This window comes from Apaloderma vittatum, unplaced genomic scaffold (assembly GCF_000703405.1).
Source record: "Apaloderma vittatum isolate BGI_N311 unplaced genomic scaffold, ASM70340v1 scaffold2741, whole genome shotgun sequence".
NCBI lineage: Eukaryota > Metazoa > Chordata > Aves > Trogoniformes > Trogonidae > Apaloderma > Apaloderma vittatum.
In genome coordinates this window covers 49,841-71,114 of record NW_009698326.1, presented here as the reverse complement: position 1 = coordinate 71,114, position 21,274 = coordinate 49,841, and the positions used below count along the sequence as shown (strand labels likewise).

Here is a 21,274-nt window from a genome sequence, read left to right as displayed (position 1 = left end):
TAGTTGTGTATAGTTCTTTACTTTTATCATTCCACTGTTATTTCTATTATTGTTTCATTAAAGCTGTTCTAGTATTTTTTCTTCTCTAACCCAAAAGTCTCTCTGCTTCATTCCCTTTTCCTTCCCATTTTGGGGGGGAAGAGGGGGTTAGAGAGCTTCTGTCCGTGTTAGTGGCCGGCCCAGCCCTAACCCACGACATTCATGCAGATAGAATTCTGTCTTAGAGTGTCTGTACCCATTCCTGTTAAATGTATCACACACATTGCTTTTACCATATACAAAGTATTTTCTATAGCAAGTAGTAACTAGAGAAAGAGCCTCAGCTAATAAAGGAGGTTGTATCTCCTCAATCATTTTATATCATCGTAATTTTTGTCATGCTGAAGAGAAGAGACTCATGAGGAAAAAAAAGTTTGCTTCTGGTATGCTGGTTTGTGGGAAGTGATTTGCATAATGATTCATCAGGAGGCCAGAAGAAAACAAAGACTATCTCATTATATTCAGCCTTCAGTAGACATGCCAGGCATATTGCTATTTAAAGGATTCAATATCTTAATCTTTATACTTTAAACCAAAGCGTCATAAACCTGAAAAATGAACTAAAATTTAAACAAACAAAGCTTAGAACTGAAAGCTAGGAACCCAGCCCATTACCTCAAAATCAGTAAAATTGCTGAGTAAATTTTTCAGTGATGTGTTTCTTTTTTTTCTACTCTCACACATCTTGGTATGTACATATGCAAGGGTGCAATCACAAACTTAATTTGAGCAAGCACGCATATGTTTATATACTCCTGCACAGAAAGTAAAAACAAAACAAACAAACAAAACTCCACACAGACCGAAAAAAAGCCAAGAAAAATGTTTGGAGGAGTGCAGTCAGTTTACAACTGAATTGGATGCTTACATGACTTTACTGAATACTGGTGATATTACTGGTCTCAAAATTATCAAAACTGATACTGAGGCTACCTCATTAAATGCTTCTCATTCTGTAAAACTGAGATGTACTGTCTTAATTTGGATGTATTTTCTTCTGCTGCTTCGGTGTTGGGCCATGCAGACAGAAGCAACTTCTTCCTATTACATGTATATGACTAAAAATAACATTTGTTCTCTATATCTTTATTTTTTTCATCTCGGGCTCAGTATTACTCAAACTGTTTACAATGTATAATTTGTGTATGTGTGTTCATGAAGAATTAGTTTCAGAAAGGACTTCAAATCCTTTCAGAAGGAGAGTGATATGTTGCTTTCATATGGCCCACTGAACAGGGGACATGCAGTGATGCATTCTCAGCGAGTTGGGTCACAGCAGAACATACGTGAAGTTGTGTTCAGTGATATTTAGCCACCAAATCTTCCAGTCTGATTTGCCCATGTCATTTGAAACTACCTAGTTATTTTTTTCTTTGTCTTATCAGATGATAGAGAATGTTTAATTTGTAAGTCTTCCTTCAATAAGGGAGGTAAAATAGGATCTGTTGCAGCTATTGTGGTACATGCTTGTTATTTCAAAATACTGACATTTTTACTTCTGAAGTACCTGCATATTTTGATGAACCACCCACGTTCAGCAATTTCTAACCAGTATTCTTTCTGTAGTCTTTATTCGTCTTAAACTTTAAAAATCAACGTGATTTTCCTGAATACGAGAGGAAAAATAGTGATGAACTGCCAGCATTTTAAATGTGTCCTTCCAAAAACCCCCAACCTAAACGAAACAAAAAATAACAATCCTAAACCAACTATTAGAGCACAATAGATGTGTCTTTCAGGGACTGTTAAGAGTTGAATGAAATGAATACGTGAGTTAATGGTGTAATTCATAATTTTCTAATTTGAATTTTGCGCGGTAGCCTTCTATTGATGCTTACAGTCTTTTGCTTCTAGGTCAGCATGACGGACCTCTACCACGGCAGCATGCTGGATTGCTTCCAGAGTCTTTGATATGGGCGTATATTGTGCAGCTCAGCTCTGCGTTACGGACCATTCATACAGCAGGACTGGCGTGCCGAGTTATGGATCCAACAAAGATTCTAGTAACGGGCAAAACAAGGTAGTAAAAGCTCTTGTTCTTACGATGTTACTGTGATCTGTGTTTATGGTAGCTGCTGACTGTGCACCTGTTACAAAATTAACAAATTCTAACAAGAAAGTCCTGGTACTTTTAACTGATACAAAATACTGCGCTAAAACTTGTAACCTTTACTGAAAGTTCTTTTTAAACGTGTTTTGGGAAGACTCACACATTATTCTCAAAGTATTATTCTGAAAGTACTGTTGAGATCTACTACTGACAAGTTATATATTATTTGTAAACTGAAAACTTATCTGTTGCATTTTATCAAATAATAAAATTAGTATTTTCTGCTTCATAGTAACTTGCTGAATACTGATAACTTTTTTTTTTGTCATATCAAAGCATTCAATGAATGCCAGAAGAAAAATTGACTAACCAATAACCTGATAGTCTTTTATGAGGATGTAACCAGGTGGTAGATGATGGCCGTGTTGTGGATGTGGTTTGTCTTGGTTTCAGTAAAGCATTTGACACTGTCTCCCACAGCATCCTTGTAGGAAGTGTGGGCTGGGTGATCAGGTAGTGAGGTGGATTGTGAACTGGTTCAAGGAAAGAAGTCGGAGTTGTGGTCAATGGGGCAGAGTCCAGTTGGAGGCCTGTATCTAGTGGAGACCCTCAGGGGTCCGTACTGGGGCCAGTGCTGTTCAATATATACATCAGTGACCTGAATGAGGGATTAGAGAGCACTGTCAGCAAGTTTGCTCGTGACACTAAATTGGGAAGAGTGGCTGACGCACCAGAAGGCTGTGCTGCCATTCGGAGAGACCTAGACAGGCTGGAGAGTTGGACAGGGAGAAATTCTAGGAAATACAACAAGGGCAAGTGTAGAGTCTTGCACTTGGGAAAGAACAATTCCAAGTACCAGTAGAGGTTGGAGACTGACCTGTTGGAGAGCAGCGTAAGGGAAAGGGACCTGGGGGTTCTGTTGGACAGCAGGGTGACCATGAGCCAGCAATGTGCCCTCGTGGCCAAGAAGGCCAATGACATCTTGGGGTGTATTAGAAGGGAGGTGGTTAGTAGGTTCTCATTCTGCTCTACTCTGCCCTGGTGAGGCCCGATCTGGAATATTGTGTCCAGTTTTGGGCCCCTCAGCTCAAGAGAGACAGGAAAGTGCTGGAGAGAGTCCAGCGCAGAGCCACAAAGATGATGAAGGGAGTGGAACATCTCCCTTATGAGGAAAGGCTGAAGGAGCTGGGTCTTTTTAGCTTGGAGAAGAGGAGGCTGAGGGGTGACCTCATTCATGTTTATAAATATGTCCAAGTGAGTGTCAGGAGGATGGAGTCAGGCTCTCTTCAGTGATGTCCAATGATAGGACAAGGGGCAATGGGTGGAAGCTGGAACATAGGAGGTTCCACAAGAATATTAGGAAAAGCTTTTTTCACTGTGAGGGTGACAGAGCACTGGCACAGGCTGCCCAGGGAGGTTGTGGAGTCTTCTTCTTTGGAGACGTTCAAAACCCGCCTGGACATGTTCCTGTGTGACCTACTGTAGGTGATCCTGCTCTGGCAGGGGAGTTGGACTCGATGATCTTTCGAGGTCCCTTCCAACCCCTAATGTTCTGTGATTCTGTGATAAATGACACTTTTTTGGTTTTTTTTTGTTCCTAAAGGTTACGAGTTAACTGTGTTGGTATCTTTGATGTTTTGACATTTGACAACAGTCAAAATAATCCACTGGCATTAATGGCTCAGTTTCAGGTAAGACAACAGCAGCATAGTTATGTTGGTGACTTGATGTGGGGAGTACTGAAAACTAGTGTGATTTCTTTTGGAAGACGAGTATTTTAGTTAAACTTTAGTCCAGTATATCTCTCTCTAAATGACTGTATTTTTTTCATTCCTAATATGATCTTGATTCTGCCATGTATTATTCAAATTTGTTTGTTATTTAGAAATACAAATGTTAATTTTGCTATCTTCTCAAATTTCAGCAAACACACTAAGCAGGGTGAACTATGAGTATTTAACAAACGTAAGTCAAAAAATAGTTGAAAATACAAATTCTTAAGGAGCAGAAAAAAAATCTTACATTTAGTGTTAGAGATCAAAAAATAATGGTTTAATAGCAGTTTTTTCATCTACTTTCTCTTTTGATATTTTTAACAAAATTAACTAAATGTTGAACGGCTATGCACAGAGGAGTAAGAGATCTTTTAAATAACTGCTCTTAGATCTTCTCACTCCTGAAAGGTTCTAGGATATCTTTATTTTAAGCTCCTAGTTTTTCTGTGCTCTCCTGGTGTTCTATGAAGTGTGGACTCTGCATAATTCCTGAATTAAGAAGAATCTCTTTAGACTTAACAAAACCTGTTCCGCAGTCAGCTGGAACATCACTGCCTGCAGGAGTGCCTCTTGCCCTAACTTCCCCTCAGGGTAAAATATGTTGCTTCATCGGTCACCACACACCCTGTCCGTGCTGGGCGTGAAAGGCTACAGCAGGGAATTGGGTTTCATTTATTTTTGTTAATTGAGCTTATTCACTGTGAGGAAATTGATCACTCAGAGTCTTTCAGTAATAAATGAAATGTTTTAACTTCAGCCAGGCAGAAACTAGCTTATCAGAGACCATGTCCTTGAACTTAGCATTTTTATTTTTTTGGAATGATATGGTTAAGCAATTGTCAGTGTATTTGGAGTAGTACATCAAAGGATTCCCTACCCCTCCCCGCTTCATTTCCCCAGCTGCATATCAATGGGCTTTTGGTAGTAATTTAGTGGAAAACAGCTGAGAGAAGATAGGAATACATGTAAGCCAGGGATTCTGTGCTTAAATGTCATTAATTTGTTAATTTTTTTTAAATCTAAATACTTCTTCAAATTTATTTTAATGGTAGCTGGGAAAGAGATCCTTCTGAGATATTGTGACATTCAAGTAATTTTAAAGCAAAACGTTCAGTGTACTTGGAGGTACAAATTTAGAAATACTTGGTGTTTTACAGGTACGTGAGTCTGTCAGAACATTTACCACCGTAGCAGCCCAACACTTGGTAACTAAGTTGAAGGGCTAGGCTTTCACTACCCATTTTATTCCTTCAGAGAGTGTGGACTGAGTTTATTCCTTGAAATTCAGGAGTCATTTATCATCCTCTACCTTTGTTTGCCCTAGCCAGATAAAATAACAAAGTAACAGCAGCTGCTTGTCCTTTTTCCTCTCGATCCATGACACAGTTCCCGAATTCCTCTGAGACTTCTGTGACTGTTAAAAATGTAGGTTATCTCTTGGTTTACTGCCCAGCTAATATGCATTTCCTTGTTGCTGTCTTCAGTGGAGGAATGTATCTTTGTTAGCATTTGTCACTTTCGGGATATTTCCCATTGTTAATCTAGAGAGGAAGGAGTTTAGCCAGAAGAGTGAGGAGCTATGTAAAAGGAATGTAATTGTTCTTCACAAACGGTGTTAAACACATTAATTTATATGATCATGTAGGAGTTAAAAAAAGGCAACAATAAGGGAAGCTAAAAAGAAGTAAATGGACATATAAATAGCCACTTGTGTTAGGAACAAGGTATTAAAACTGTATAAATTCCAGAACGTGACTTCCCTCCACCCCGTTCTTAAGTTTTGTGTCAGTCAGTTGTGAAATACAGATGGGAAAACTGTAAATGGTGATGTAGAAAGCAGTAAACAGGTTTAATAAACACTTTTATATTTGGAATAAAATGAAAGTGAGTTGTTTGCGTATGAAATGAAGAGGAAACACAGCCTTACGGCCCTTGTTAAATCAGTAAAACTTACATTTGTTCAAAATACTTTTAATTTAGCAAACAAAAGTAGCCTTCACATGCACCTCTCCAAATTTAAAGAAACTAGCTGAAGAGGCATCTGGAGTATTAGTGTTGACCTTAAATAAAAAAAATAAATAAAATATATAGGAAATTGGAGGGACTTCTAAGGGCAATTTCAGAATTTAAAAGGATAAGTGAATCCACAGAATTAAAGCTGATATTGATCCAAGCAAAACAGTGGAACAGATAAACAAAAGTAGTATCAGTTTTAAAGAGTTTGTTGAAAATACATCTTGTCAAAAATAAGTTTTACTTGAGGAGCTTACATGTCTGGCTGATAAAGCCAAGAATATAAGATGGCCAGGCATCTCCAGGGCATTTGACGGATTAACATGGACCTTTTAATATTAAAAAAAATAATGTAGAGGGAAAGGGTTCCTATTCAATTAACTTTTAAATTGCTCACCAACATATTTGAAATTCATTTACTAACAGGGAGACATTAATGAAGAGGTCTGTTTCTGAGTTTATCTCCTATGGGCTGAGTTTTATTCTAATGCTCTTTTATATTTCTGTCAATGCGCTAGATGGTGATACAGTTTTTACTAGCCAAGCTTTCAGGAGATAAAAAGATAGGTTGGTACAGGTAACAGTTATGGAGTTTGTTGCTAATTAAATGATCATTAGTTGCATGCAAGGGATGTTTCTAAAACAAAATGCAATCTATACTTAAAAGATGTAAAGCTTCTCCTTGGAGCTGAGAATCAGCTTAGTAGGATTTAGTAGTCACTGCTGACAGTTACCGTAGCAAAAGTCTTCTGGCAGGTCTGTGGCAAAAGGAACTGGTGTGATCCTTAGATATGTGCAAAGCATGATATGGAGCATAAACAGTGAAAGAGTCGTACCTAATGTTAACTTCTACTCCAGGAGTACAGCATTTACTTGTGGTGTCCCTGCTCCAAAGAGCTCTAGTAATTCTTGTTGCATCCTTCAACCTTCCTCTGCCTGGAAGCAAGAAGAGCTGAATCTGTTGGCTTTTTCAGAGGAGAGGTTAGGGCATGGGTAGATTGCTTCCTTATGGAAAGGATGATGTACCCCACCTTCTGGGAAATTGTGTACCCTCTCTACTTAAATCGATTTGGTCAGTGCATGGTGGTTCCATCCCTTCTAAAATAGAAATCTGGCTTCCTGATCTTAATGGGTGCCTTCCAACTTGAGATGTTCTGTGATTCCTCTGTCACATGGGAAGATTACTCCCTGTCTGTGCACTTGTAAAACTTCAAACATTGGGCATTATAATGACATTTTCTTTCAGGATTTCAGCTGTCAGTGAGTAGTGAGGCACCTCGAGAAAGCAATTCAGCTCGCTCAAGGTCTGAGCTGTCTTGCAGAATTACAGATACCTTAAATTGGTTGGATTCTAAACTGAATTGCTTGATGTTTAAGTTGCTAAAACTAGTGGGATGAATCCAAGCCACTCTTGCAACCAAAACAAGTTAAGCATTGACTGATTTGACATGTGTGTGTTTGAGGTTGTATTGTCTCTGCCAGTTTTTCTGTTAGCTGTAATTTGCAAAACAAACAAAAATTAAGGTTGTAAGTCAAATGCTTAAAAAATCAAAAGCCTGTTTTTAGAATTTCCTGGTTGATGTCATTGTAAGACTCTTACTCAACCACTTTTAAAATCTAGTACAATCTGTATTATGAAAACACCTATGTAAAGGAAAACTGTTTGCTTAAGGTCTTGCCTGAAGTGTGTTTTCAGTGTTTCAGGGCTGTGCAATGACAGAGAATTTATGTAGGATGCATCCTTATAACATAATAAAAGTTGGAAGGTATTACATGTAAAGTAGGGGACTGCAGAAGGAAGATTGTGGTTAATGCAAATACTTACATTTTTCTTCTTCTAAGTATTGTAGAGAAAAAAATCAAGAAAAGCCATAGTACCAGGTGACAAATCTCTGTATAGATGCTGCATAAGCAAGATTCCTCTCTTTAGTACTAGAACGGTGTCCTCTGCTACACAAACTGACTACTTGGTGATGGAAGCAAGTGGATTCCTACCAAGATGGGGTCTCTTGCTTTGGTTCATTTCTCTTTACCAAAGTACAAAGGAGCGCTGATACTCGGAAATTCCTGGTTCCTTAGGAAATAGAGCCTAGCACATGGCAGCCCATCTCCTTCTCCATCACTTAGTCCTTCTTTCTGTCTCGTTTTTCCACATCCTGTTTCTGTCTTCATTAGCTACAAGAGTACGATGCTTTTTAACTTCTGCCATGTTGCATATTTGTCTTTAAATTGTGCTGCTTAATCACACTTGATATGGAAACAGCAGAGACCTTGAGAGACCTGGAAAGGTTTTTTTCCTAGTGTGTCCCTCAGCATCTGGGTGACGTGGCTGCAGGGAAAGCTCTGCTCAGCTACTGCAGTGAGAGGCAGCAAATACAGTTACCCCACTGGGTGGAGGAGCGGTGAGGGGCTGTTCGGCATGTTCGCAATCACAGCGCTTTGCTAAAGCTGCCAAATTCTAAGCAAAACTTAATGTTGCAGTGCTGCCAAGTTTTCGGCCTTTGTTACAGAGATGATGGAAAGTGTGTTCCTTGTATGACTGTGTTCACTGCTAAACAGCATAGCCTTGATCTAGACTGTGGAGCTGACATTGTTGAATAATTACTAGCTTTAACTTTTTTTCTTTTGAAAAAATATCTTATTTTCTAAGAAAAAACTTTGGGAAAATACTGAATTTGTATCTGTAGCTGACTCTTAAATGCAGAATGGAGGAGGCATCCAGCACAGAGAGCTGCAGATGTTTCAAGTTTGGCCAAGTTGCATGCAGCTGAAAGCCTCTTCTTTAGAGATAAAACAATTAAAATGCCATTGTGCTAGGTGACATATGTCTCTGTATAGATGCTGCATCAGCAAGATTCCTCTGGAATTCTATGGAAAGAACTGGGCAGCTTTTGCTGCAAATATCATCTTCTTCTGTTTTGGGGGGTGGGCTCTAAAATCTGGTGTCGCTTTTTAAAATAATCTCTGATGACTGTCTGTTAAAACTGACAGAATTTTCTGTGGCAGAGCAACCTATATGCAGCATTCATCATTTAGGAGCAGTTCTACTTTTATGGACAGTTTAGTACTGCTAAGAGCTTCTTGTTAAAATGTGATGCTGCTCATTTTGTCAGCCATACAGGCTATGTGCTCTCCAGTTATTTCAGGCAGTTCATGTCTTTTCACACTGGCCATCGGAGATAAAAGTCTTTGAGCTCTTTGTTAAAACAGAAACATCGTTTGCTGGAATCCAGTGTGGAATTCATACCAAATGGCTGTTGTGAAAAGATCCAAGTCCAGCAAATGCTGTTTCTCTTTTTACAAATGATCCTTGATGGATATTTCTGCATCTTGTATTGAGAAGACTTGCTTTGTTCGCCACCAACTCCTTGACTTGTCAGGAGCGAACAGGTGGGTGGTTGGGAGAACATCTTTGTAGAGCTTCTGCTCACTACACAAGAGCTCTCTCTGCTACTATCCTTAAGCTAAAAATAGGTAAATTGTATGCACTCAAAGATAAATATAGTACTTAGAAATTGCTAGGTATCAGGACAGAAAATCAGGACAAATTTTCATCTGTACATTTTAACTACTGCACCTTGGACAGTCATATTTAACTATTTAGCTATGGTTTGAATAACACTTGTTTTAGCTGCTCAAATTCTTTTAAGGTTATTGAACTGTCTTGTTTTAATCACCGTCTAGTACCATAAGTAATATGTATCTATACTAAGAATCTTATCTGTGTGTGTTTTCCCTTGTTAGCAAGCAGATCTGATCTCACTGGGGAAAGTTGTGTTGGCTTTGGCTTGCAATTCTTTATCAGGAATTCAAAGAGAGAATTTGCAGAAAGCAATGGAACTGGTGACAATCAACTATTCCTCTGATCTGAAGAATCTGATTTTGTAAGTTTGCTTAATAAATCTTTTAATGGAAATTACTACTTTTTTAAACATACAAAGGAAAATGTAAAGTGTTATTTTTAGACACAAGTTATAGATAGAACTACTGTCATGAGGTAGTCAGCACAGTCAGTGCATCATTAAACAATTTAAAATTTGGTTTTATAATGTGTGTTTTAATGGTGTATCAGATAAAATCAATGTTCTTTTCTTTACTAAAGGCTGTTAAAACTACAAAAGAGTCAGGAGCTTAAACAGAACCAAGCATTTTAAGTTCTCTTTGATACTGGGCTTCATTGCCTGTTGTCTACCATAGCTATATGCTAGTCTTATTTTAACAGTTTCAGAGGGTGCTGAGAAGTAGGCACATTGGCTTTTTGACCAAAGCGTTGAGTGCTGCTTTTTCTTGGCTTTGTGTTATTTTGTGTTATTCTGTGTTGTTCTTTAGGATAGTCAGCCTTTCTGCTCTCCCAGGCTAAGATGGAAAAGTAGTAAACTCTGCCCCCCTCCCTCATTTGAAAAACATTTGCCTTACAATCTTCACATCTTCTCCTTTTTTGAGTATGTTCTTGCTGTTTGAATGAGGCGAACTATGCAGTTCTGTAAAAGTACACTTCTATAAATAACTAACTGGATGTCTACATGTAAGTTAATTTGCTTTGTCTGTTAATATATACTAATTTTTTTTAAGAAGTGCTCCAATTGTTAACTTTGTGTGTGAAATAGACATCAGTGTCAAAGAGTTATAAAATGATAACAGGATAATCTCTCTGGCATTTGCAGCATGTTTAAGTAATCCTCTTGGGGGTGTGGATATTTTGACAGGTATTTGCTGACTGACCAAAACAGGCTTCGCAGTGTAAATGATATCATGCCTATGATTGGTGCACGATTCTATACTCAGTTGGATGCTGCTCAAATGCGAAATGATGTTATAGAGGAAGACCTTGCAAAGGTAAATCATTTAGCAATTCCTACAGGAAGACTTGTAGTCAGTATTCCTACAGCTGTACCTTAAAAAGGAATGTTTTCTACTGTTTTTTCCCTTTTGTTTGTTTAGCAATGTAAGTAATCTGCCTGCAGACTTGATAACTCTGAGCCCAAGAAATTGAAAGGCCAAAGCTCCAAGAACCAGTAGTTTTAGCATGTCCTCAGCTGGGCTTTAACTGCATCTTCTTGTACAACCAAAAGTCTGTTGCCTTTGAATTCTTAGATGGATTTGGATTCCAGTGTCCGTTTACTTAGTTCATATGTTTTTGTTTCCAAATGAATGCTAGATTGTGGAGGTAAAGGCTGCTCCCTGAAGTGTGCATCTCTTGCTGGGGGAACGGTCTGGTTAGTGAATCAAGTTCAGTCAAGTGCTACCTAAGAAATACATATGTTCTTTGTCCTATAGTAGTGTGGATTTGTTCAACAAGAAAGAGTATCTGTTCATCAGAAGGCACTGATCACAGGATTTTCTAACAAGGCTGAGATATAGTACAGAAGATTTTCATGACACTGAAGATATGTGGGATAGGGTATTATGTTTTGAAGGATTTAATCAAGTCCTGTGACACCTTTCCGTTATGTGGCCTCATTGAGAATTTTTTCTTTAAGAGGTAGTAGACCAATAGCTAAGGTTGTGATGCACTGTTCTCTTAATTTCTCCACCACTAGCTTGTTGGATAACATTTTTCCCTACTTAGTGAAAGATACTGAAATTCATCGGAAGCAAAGGGCTGTAGAAGAGCCAAGGCAGTATCTACATTGAAAGAGGAGCTTTAGATGACAGGTGCCCACTGTACCGGAGTCAACCAGGACTCCTACTCTGAAGATGTTTAAGATCATTTCATGTTAAGGTGGACATTTTCCTGTAGCAAAGTGGTGATTGTCCTGTAATCAACATTAAGCAATATGCATTTTCAGTCATGTTGGTTGTAGCAGTTGCTTGTTACTGGCAGGTAAGCAGAGCCACTACAAATCCAAGTTGTTGCAGAGCCTCCAGGTTGGCAGTAGCTGTTCACCTGGCAGTGCTCAGTAGCAGTTGCTAATTAGCTGTCATACTATATAATTTGTTTGTACTACCACATCCTCACTGATGTCAGATCTACAGCATCCCTTAAGTCTAGCCTGGTACCCACTCTTTATTATTGCCCCAAAGCAGAGCATTAGAACAAGACTAACATGTATGATGTTTTTTCTCATGTTCTTCAAATACACACTTATTTGTAGCTTAGGGGCTTCTGATGCTGGAAGCCGTTTGTATGTAGTTAATAATTTGGCTTTCTTGAAGCCATTAATATTTTGGTGCTCATGTTTCAGAGAGCAGTGATCCCAGTACACTGTCCCTTTCCTTGCTCGCCTTAATATTGTCATCATCTGTATGCCTCAGCCTGCAAAGGTGCAGTTCTCCAAGTCCTCTAATCCACTCTGTAGAAGAGCTCTGTGCCTTGTAGGCTACTAAGCCTGCAGAGAGGCCACCTGGAGACATAGTGCTGCTGTTGTTGCTCTGCTGTGTCACGATTGACTGGGGCTCTGCAAGGTGGTGGCGTTGACACAGATGTGGTTTTGGCTGTTCTCTATTTGACCGCATACCAAAAAACTGTTTGGAGGTTGTATTAGACCTCTGCTAGCTGGACAAGGTAAGTCTTCCCCATAAAACCTCTTAAATGTAGTTACTGTTGTGTTACAACCTATCCTGCTGTGTGTTTTTGGATTAGTAATAGAAATCTTGCAAGCCATAGGTTCTCTGAGGTCAAGCTGTTATCACTTTGACCTACTTCATTTACCCAGCTGTGCAAAGGAATCTATTCCAAACTGAATTCTTCTGAAATCAATATGATCATGTACAGAAGGAGATGCAGCTTAGCATGAATAATGTTGGAGAGCTGGGCCACTGGAGAATATAGACATTATCAAGAGAGAATCTTTTTCCTGCCACCTTCGAGGAGCTTGTACTTAAACAAAAGACTAATTCACAGTGTAATGTAAACTAGCATGTAAGTCATCTTACTGTATCTGAAGTGATGAAGAAAAATGTATGAAATTAATTTCTCAGTTGCGTGTATTCTAAGCATCCGTAATTCTAATGTTCTGGTTTTTGTATGAGCTTGTTCTCACTGCTTTATCTTTGTCATTGATAGACTCAGAATGTATGTTGGTTTAAGACTTAAATTCTAGGTTTTTTGGAAAAAGTTGCTTCAAAATTATATTTGAAATCGACTGCAGTTTGAATGTCAGTCTGATACTGTTATTGTTAAGTATTTACTAGTAGTGACTTACAAAAGCTTTTCTGAAAGACAAATCTGGTGGATTATGTTCCTTCTCATCTTTGCCTGAAATAAGGTATGATACTATATACTTCTACAGGTCTTGATAACTGTGTGCATATATATATATTAACATATTCTTCTTGTTTAACTTACTATCTTTTAGCATACCCGTAAGTATAGGCTGGCAAGAGACTAGACTTATGTTTCCACAAAGAAATAGATCGCCTGATCCAGTTCCTGCTGGGGCAGCAAGGTGTTGTTAAATCTCCACATTATAACCACATTATAATTTGAATATGAAGTGCTAAAATGAGTGTTGGGCTACAGATACACAGTATAATGCATTTGATTTCTTAAAAAATTATGCCTTCTTCTTTGAATAAATAAATAATTGCAAGTAATGGTGCTTCATGTGCATTACTACCGTATACCTTTTGCAAACAAGTGTCTTAATTTTGCTTCAGAAGCTAATAACCTCTTTCTTGTTTTCTAGGAGGTGCAAAATGGAAGGTTGTTTAGGCTTCTAGCAAAATTGGGAACAATCAATGAGAGGCCAGAGTAAGAAATACTTATTTTCATGGTGTAGAGTATGTAAAACCCAGTTTGCAGTGCAAGGTGTCTTCCCTCATAAATTTAAACCAAATATTTTTCCATATTTGCCCCTGAAGAAATGAATATTTAAGAAGCCTTGAGACACGTAAGATAAGCAGCTTGGACCAAAATTTTCAACAATGGAGAGGAAAAGATTTCAAATAGATATGCCCAAGTTGCTTTGTTTTTTAGTATGGTTTCCCTTAGCACTCTCTTGTGAGTGATAGTAGTTTTAGAGGAAATCCATGGCATGCCTTAACTGTAGCAAATGGTGTGGATATTGGGTTTAAGCTAGTTATTTTTCAGCTTGTTTTTTATCAACTGCTACACGGAAGTAGTGTTCGTGGTATATTTTCCATCCTATGTGATGGAGTTTTGTTTGTAATGCCAATTTCTAACATTTACACGTTAAATTTACTGAAGAGAACTCTCACTTTCTTCTATTACTTTCCTGTGGCCCTGAACCTTTGAAAATATTATCTTCTGTTTGTGGCAGAGAGGAGACTAATTTAATTGTAAATTGTAACAGGTAGCTTAAGCAGAGCAGTAAGATAATTTAGAGTGAAGAGACACATATATCTGTGGGTTTTGATTTGTCTTAACTTTCTGAGCTTTAACCTGAGCCTTTGTTTTACGCCAGGTTTCAGAAGGACCCAACGTGGTCAGAAACTGGAGACAGGTATTTACTAAAGCTCTTTCGAGATCACCTTTTCCATCAGGTGACAGAAGCGGGTACTCCTTGGATTGACCTCAGTCACATTATCTCATGTCTTAACAAGGTACACTGTACTTGGGTTAGCTTTTAAACATTTGTTTGGGTTAACTTTCTTTAAAATAATACTCCACTTCAAAACAAGTTGGCATTGGTAGGTTAATTCTGTTAATTTAACTCATGGTTATTTCCCCCATTTCCGATGAAAACAATGTATTCACTAAGCTAATATTCAAACATTTATGGATATTTTAAATAAACTTAGTGCATTAATATTAAATTTGGAATTCAGTAATATAGCATGAGATGCAGTATTAACTTTTCATCCCAGAATGCATTGAATACTGTGGATAAGCAATGCTGGTCCCTTTATGCTACTCTGGTCTTTCAACACAGCATAAAGGATCCATAAAACCCCTTTAACTGGGGGAGATTTCTGCTGGTACAATTACGAGAGGGAATGATCATAAGGCAAGAGGGATCCATTCCTAAACTGTGCTGACCGGAATAGGAGACAGGAGGCAGACTGCAATAGAAATTTGTGCAAAATCCTTACTATGTAGGACAGTCCTGGAAAATTTCTGTGACTTTAAATCTTAAGTCTGCTTCTGATAACTTCCCCTGCCTCTCCAGCCTTTTGTTTTCCAAGGTCGATTTAACAAAGCTATTTGCAGTTTTCCAAGAGCTGCACCACTAGCAAAATTTTAGCTGGTCGCTCTTGTGTCTAGTAAAAGGAGATGGGTGAGAGGCCACAAGATAGTAGTTGTAGAACGTGTCTTGTTCCATAAATTAAAAAAAATATGAGCTGATTTATTTATTTTTTTATAGGCAGATCAGCTTTCAACTTATTTTATATGATTTTTCCAAACTTCAGTAATTCATAGGAGACTAAGATTCTACTCTTTCCTTTTTTTCCGTTTATTTTTTTGTTTGTAGCTGCTCATTCCACTCACTTCATAGAGAATGGTGATGCAGACACTGACATACACAGTTTCAGTAGCGAGTATTTTCTGTTCTAGCATTAGAATAGCCAACTTTCTCTTCCGCAAAAATGTCAATGTATTCAGATCCTTTGACATGTAATAACTGACTTAACTTCAGTTAAATCTTTTTCTAAATTGTCAAGGCTTTTAATCTCCTAATAGACCACTGCTGTGCATTTCTTTAACCTCCTTTTTATCTTTCTGGTTGGTGTCTGTAATCACTTTAAAAAGGACATTAAAGGGATTGAGGCTAAATCAAAAAGAAAGCATGTTGATATTCAAATAGGCAGTGAAATGCCATCATGATTTGAAAGCAGTGACCCGTACAGTACTGTAGCAAGAGGGGACAGTCCTGAATTCGTAGGTCAGGTAAGAGATGGTGTCAAAGAATGCCTTGTTCTGTAAATGTTCATGGCTTACCTTTCGAAACAGAAGCTCTTCTCTTCTGTGATTGTGGGCTCAGCACACAAATAATGTAAGGTTTACAGAACTCTGCTTTGGAAATACACTCTAAAAAGCACTTCTTAAACTTGTAGTATGGTTTACTAAAGGTGGTTATCTGAGCTTATCTGCTACACTCCAAAAGCATTCCTTTTGAATGCAAATTAGTCTGTTTAACAAAAAAAAGCCACACAAACAAAAGAAAAAAACCCACAAAAAACCCACACAAACCTTTTTGTTTTCCATGTGGCATTTTGGGATCTTTTCATCTGAGATACTGATATGTGCTGCCACAAGAGGAGAGAAAGCAAGCCGTAAATATTGATGTTTCTAATGAGCTGTGTGCCTTTCTTAATACAGATCTCCCATATCATAGATTCATTAAGGATAATTCTCCGTTTTCTTGTATGATGCTAATGAGAACACAACTTAATCATGAAAATATTTTGTAATGGATGTTGGAAGAGACTGCTGGTTTTATCCTACTGAATAAGAATTAAAAGCTAATTGACTTGCTTTTGTCCTTCTGAGGCTGTTCACAAAGCAGGACCTTGAAACTTGGGAGGTTCCAAGGTTCTGAGGTTATGCTCAGAATATTATTTTAGCAGATAAATGCAAGAAATTTCTAACTTGCTGTGTTGTTCCAGATAGCAGCTAGTGGAACATCTCAGTGACAAGTTTAATAGTTCTTCTGCCATTCAGTACAACGTTGTAATATATTTATTTAATCCTGCTGGGGTTGTATTTCCAAAGATTGTGTCCGTAGTGTTGTACCACACTTGCCTCTGCCCCACCTTCTGTATTGGAACAAGAAAGTTTGTTGTGTCAAGTATTTGGAAGTATCAATTTACTGACTAGAACAGAGCTACGGAAATGTTGCGTTCTAAGACAGTCTGACAAATGTCAGTTGATGAACATTTCTTGCAAAGTGAAAACATAAGATATAGTGCTGGAAGGGACTTCGGCAAGTAAAGCAGGATATTCCTCTGTTCCAAATTAGGATTTAGTGGTACATCTCTAAAGTATATAGTGTAACATAAAATTTTCGTCAATTTGAGAAGTCAGAACAAATGAGGAAGAGACTTTAATCTTTAATCCAAATTTATCTGTTTGTTTATGTATTATAACTAGGTAATCTTCTTTCAAGTAAGGGTTGAAATGTACCACACATCTTAGGAAGCAGTTTTTACAGTACTGCCAAAAATGTGAGATTTGAGTTCCTACCAGTTTTCAGACTACGTTGGGCTGATCAATCCATTATTTTGTTTTAGGGTGGGCAAGAAATAATCTGCCTACCCTGCATGGAGGCTTGTGGATCTTTTGTGCAAATGTAACGTCAGACAGGGGAAGAGAGCATTGCAGGATTATTAGCTTTATGGAAAAGGAAGAAAACAGTGGTAACCTAGTCCAAAGGTCTGGAATGTCCATCAGGTTAAGACCAAAATGTCTCGGTTTTTTGGCAAGTACCTTGTTGTGGTGCAGTTCAGATCCTTCCTTTCTGTGGTGTTAGCAGATTTGAACTGCGCCACAACAACCTGCGTGCCAAGAAATTGATTGCTTTTGTTATTGGGGAAATGTTTTGCCATTTCTTTCACACTTCTTTTATTTTATCTTTTGCATTCTTGTTACAGTTAGATGCTGGTGTGCCAGAAAAAATAAGCCTCATTTCCAGAGATGAGAAGAGTGTACTTGTGGTAACTTACAGCGATTTAAAACGCTGCTTTGAAAATACTTTTCAAGAACTGATTGCAGCCGCAAATGGTCAGTTGTAGTATTTGCTGAAAGCATGCAGGACATTGCTGAGGAACTTAACCAATAGTAAATTGCACTACAGCTGAATTATTGTTGTCATCTCATTTCACATTTGGGAAACAAACAGGAGATGAGCAAAGCTGCTTGCACTTCAGTCAGGTACACTGTTACTTGAAGGGAAGAATGTTTCACTTATCCTAGAGCTAAGGCTGCCATTGGAGGCTTTATCTGTGAAGAATTTATTTTAGATTAAGGAACACATCAGGTGCATGATGTTCCTGCTTTTATTTTTTCCACTTGTATATGCACTAATTTTAATTTTTTTAAGACTTTTCTGATCTCTGAAGTTTTGCCACATTGTATACTTAAGGGAAACTCTTTGCAAGGACATTTCTGGGATACATTTTTGTCACTGAGGATATAGCAAAATTTATTCATTTTTTATATTATTTGCACCCAGAATAGCATAAAGGACCAGGTAAATAATAGAAATTGTGTTCTATTAATGACCATTCAGTTTGTAACCTCTGTAAAAGTGTGTTGTATGCAAGCTCTGTATGCCACCCACTGTTAACTCAAAGAAATGTGAGAAGATGAAACTTTTTAAAACCAGTCAAGTGAAGCATCAGAGAATTGACAAAACCGGAAAGAAAGTCCCCTGTCATTTGATTTGAACTTTGTCTAAGCGAAGTGACGAAAATAGCATAATGGAAAACATCTATAATTTAAGGAGCATATCAAACTTGCTCCAAACACAACCAGCGCCTTTTAAAAACTGTTTGTACGTTTTCCTGCTAGTCAGAAGCATTTACATTTATGCAATTTTTTTAATAGATTTTTTTTTTTAAAGAAATTGTTTAAATGCCTGAAGTTTCAGGAGTGTATTACTTTAGGTTATTTACAGTATAATTTTTGTATAAAGTTCTGTTCTTTGAACCACAGCTTTATTATGGTACGCTACACTGGATACAGATACAAAGACACTGTTAAAAGAAGATTAACTAAACACAGCAGTTGTCTGGCATCAAGAGCTTTTCAAGTTTTACAGCCTGAATCTGGAGGGATAATGATCTGCTGTGCCTTTGCAGTCACTGCTTAGCCCAAAGTAATATTACTTTTGATAATACTCAACACATGAATATTCCTGAAGTAATTCAGTCTCAAAAGTCTGGAATTTTCCTCCTCAGTTACCTTTCTAATATTTGGACATGCAGTTGTCTCCAAACTTGGGTATTCATGGGATTTCTAGTTAAACACCTACACTTTGATACTGAAGACTGCCAAATATGTAGGAATTTCCTTTCTTAAAGCAGTAGTGAAGACTGTGTCTATGCTTTCCCAGCACTGAATGTTTTAATAGCACTGGGTGCTCACCATGAAGAAAATGTGGAAACTCAAAAGGTCAGGACAGACTCTAAGCACTTGCAACTGATGTTACTGACATCAATTTTAATAATTCTCAATATTTGTAGTTTTCAGAGAAGTTTTTAATATTTCTCTGTCCACTTTTATAAGCTTTAAAATGATTCTCCGCCTTGAGACTTGCATCAAGAAAAAAGCAACTCTCTTCACATCGAAAGCTTTGAAGACTAGGGACATGCTTTACACATTTTAGAAAATGTGGTTGAATCCACATTAGGTAGCATCAGTTGTTGAGTAAAAATCTATTATTGTTGCATTTGATCGAATGAATTTTAAAAGGAACGTAATGTTTAATATTCAAATGACAACAGTTGCCAGAATGTTCTTTTTAATATAAAAGGAACAGGAACTTTGAAAAGTGAACATGCAAAACAGTCTTTTATCATTAGCTCATGTATTTGAGGAAGAGCAGCTGTCTTTTATATGTTTTTTGACAAATCATATTGTAATTCTTTTGTACAAAAAAGAAGTACTTGTATTCTAGAAGAAATATGAAATGCTTAATTTATAAGCGGGCTGAGGTTTTTTCCAGTATTGTTTTCTTTGAAAATGAAAGGGGATCATCTGTTCAGTTGTGGGGTTTGGGAACCTTTGAAAATTTAATTTGTGGACCAATATTTTGTGAAAGCGTAAGGCAGGGGTAAAATAGGGCTTGAATTCTCATCCTTTTTAGACCAGCAAACCACCCTCTGCGAGACATGTCTAAATTGCAAACCTGTGTGTATTTGCATAATGTCAGTTTCCTTCAGCCCCTAGTAACCTCAGGACTTGGTTTAAAAATAAAAAGGTAGACAGCTAATAAGTTTTCATACCTAATGTCAGCCAGAAAATATTTGGTGTCAGGTAATACATAAAATAAAAAAAAAAATGAGCTTTGTTTTCTATTTATTTCATTTGGTCTGTATTTGGGAATGATTTGAACAGTCTGAAGTTCAGCTTGGGTGTTTTTTTGGGGAGAGACCTTCTACCCCGTTTTAATTCCATTTAGAAGGTTGTCCTAAAGTTGTAGTTTGATCCATTCATAAGAACTGTGTATCTCTATTTAAAAAGACGAGGCACCGGGATGTGCCCTCCCAGATGGGAAATTTAATTCTGACCTTCCTGTTTTTTACAGCTAAAAGCACAGAAGGGACAACCTTTGAAATCACCTGATGTTGGTCATTTTAATTTTTGTACCTGTTTTAAATTCTGTTGCTGTATTTACTATATTGTAAATATTACGTTGAGGGTACCTATGCATTTTTTATTTGCCCTTGTTTCAGTAATTCAGGTGTCAACTGCTTCCCCTAAAAAGCACCAGTATGTTAAGTTCTAATGTCATGATCCCGATATGTGTTACTCATCTTTAATCTTGTTTTCATTCTTCATGTGTACAGCAGTATTTTTAATAAAGAATACCAGAAATAACGCGGCCTTATTTTGACAATGTGAAGTTGGATATAGGACTTTTCAGCTTTGGTGTATTTCATTCTGTCATATTTCTTTTGTGTTCAATGTGTCTGCAAAACAGAGTTTAAGCAATCACAAGTCACAAAATGTGTTTAGTGCTACCACATGTACTAAAACTTACATGAGGTTGACTAGAATCATGCTAATACACATTTCCTTACCTCCCGAGTCAAGTCCCGTCTGCTCCTGTCAGGTCACGATCTGCTTTATTAGACAAGGCCTGATTTTGAAAACCTTGTTACTACTTTCATGTTTATTGAGCTTTTTTGCCCAATAACAGAGCATATTAATTTCTCTGTCAGTTTGCAGGTGGAGTCCTGACAACTTCTTTTCCCACAGTTATTTTTCTACACTGTTCACCAGCAAAAGTGAGATGATTTACTGCTGGGGTAAAATCTGTACGCATTCAGTCCTGACCACACTTATGTAATGTGAAGTTTTGTGTAATATATATATGGAGTTGTCAGTACTCCCTGCATGTACTTAGCATGGAATCATTATCAATTAAACTGCAGCATGTCAGCAATTTTATTATATAAGCTGCAGTAAGCTCAGCTGACGCACTCATCTAGTCTCCAGCTTCCTTGTTAGTCACGTGCAGCAATAGCTGTGCAACCCTTGCGGCATTGCAGGGCGATCCTGTTACCAGAGAAATTTTCATCTCTGCCCCCTTGCAGCACTTATGTGTAGTTTATCTGCAGTGTGGCTTGGAGATCCCTGCAGATTTTTAAAATGCTGTACGGCAGAGAGCACTCAATTGAACATCTCTGTGGAGATGAATCATCTGCTGCGGCAGTCTGTGACACTGGGTGGACTAGTCTGGCAGAACTCTGCGGATTGTTTCAGAAGCAACTTTATTGTATATGAATTTAGCACTCAAATACTTTATATGAAGACAGAAAATGCAAGACA

The 21,274-nt window shown here is 37.7% G+C and overlaps 1 protein-coding gene across 1 annotated transcript in view; it reads left to right on the top strand.

Moving 5' to 3' along the window:
- PAN3 (PAN3 poly(A) specific ribonuclease subunit) overlaps positions 1-20,316 on the top strand; it is a 62,064-nt gene extending 41,748 nt beyond the window's left edge. Inside the window, exons 12-18 of the mRNA XM_009877958.1 lie at positions 1,894-2,059; positions 3,693-3,780; positions 9,622-9,761; positions 10,584-10,713; positions 13,506-13,570; positions 14,244-14,382; positions 17,371-20,316. Of these exons, the coding sequence (XP_009876260.1) occupies positions 1,894-2,059; positions 3,693-3,780; positions 9,622-9,761; positions 10,584-10,713; positions 13,506-13,570; positions 14,244-14,382; positions 17,371-17,511 (869 nt within the window). The 3' untranslated portion in view covers positions 17,512-20,316. The remainder of the gene's footprint in view (positions 1-1,893; positions 2,060-3,692; positions 3,781-9,621; positions 9,762-10,583; positions 10,714-13,505; positions 13,571-14,243; positions 14,383-17,370) is intronic.
- Positions 20,317-21,274: the final 958 nt, after the last annotated feature.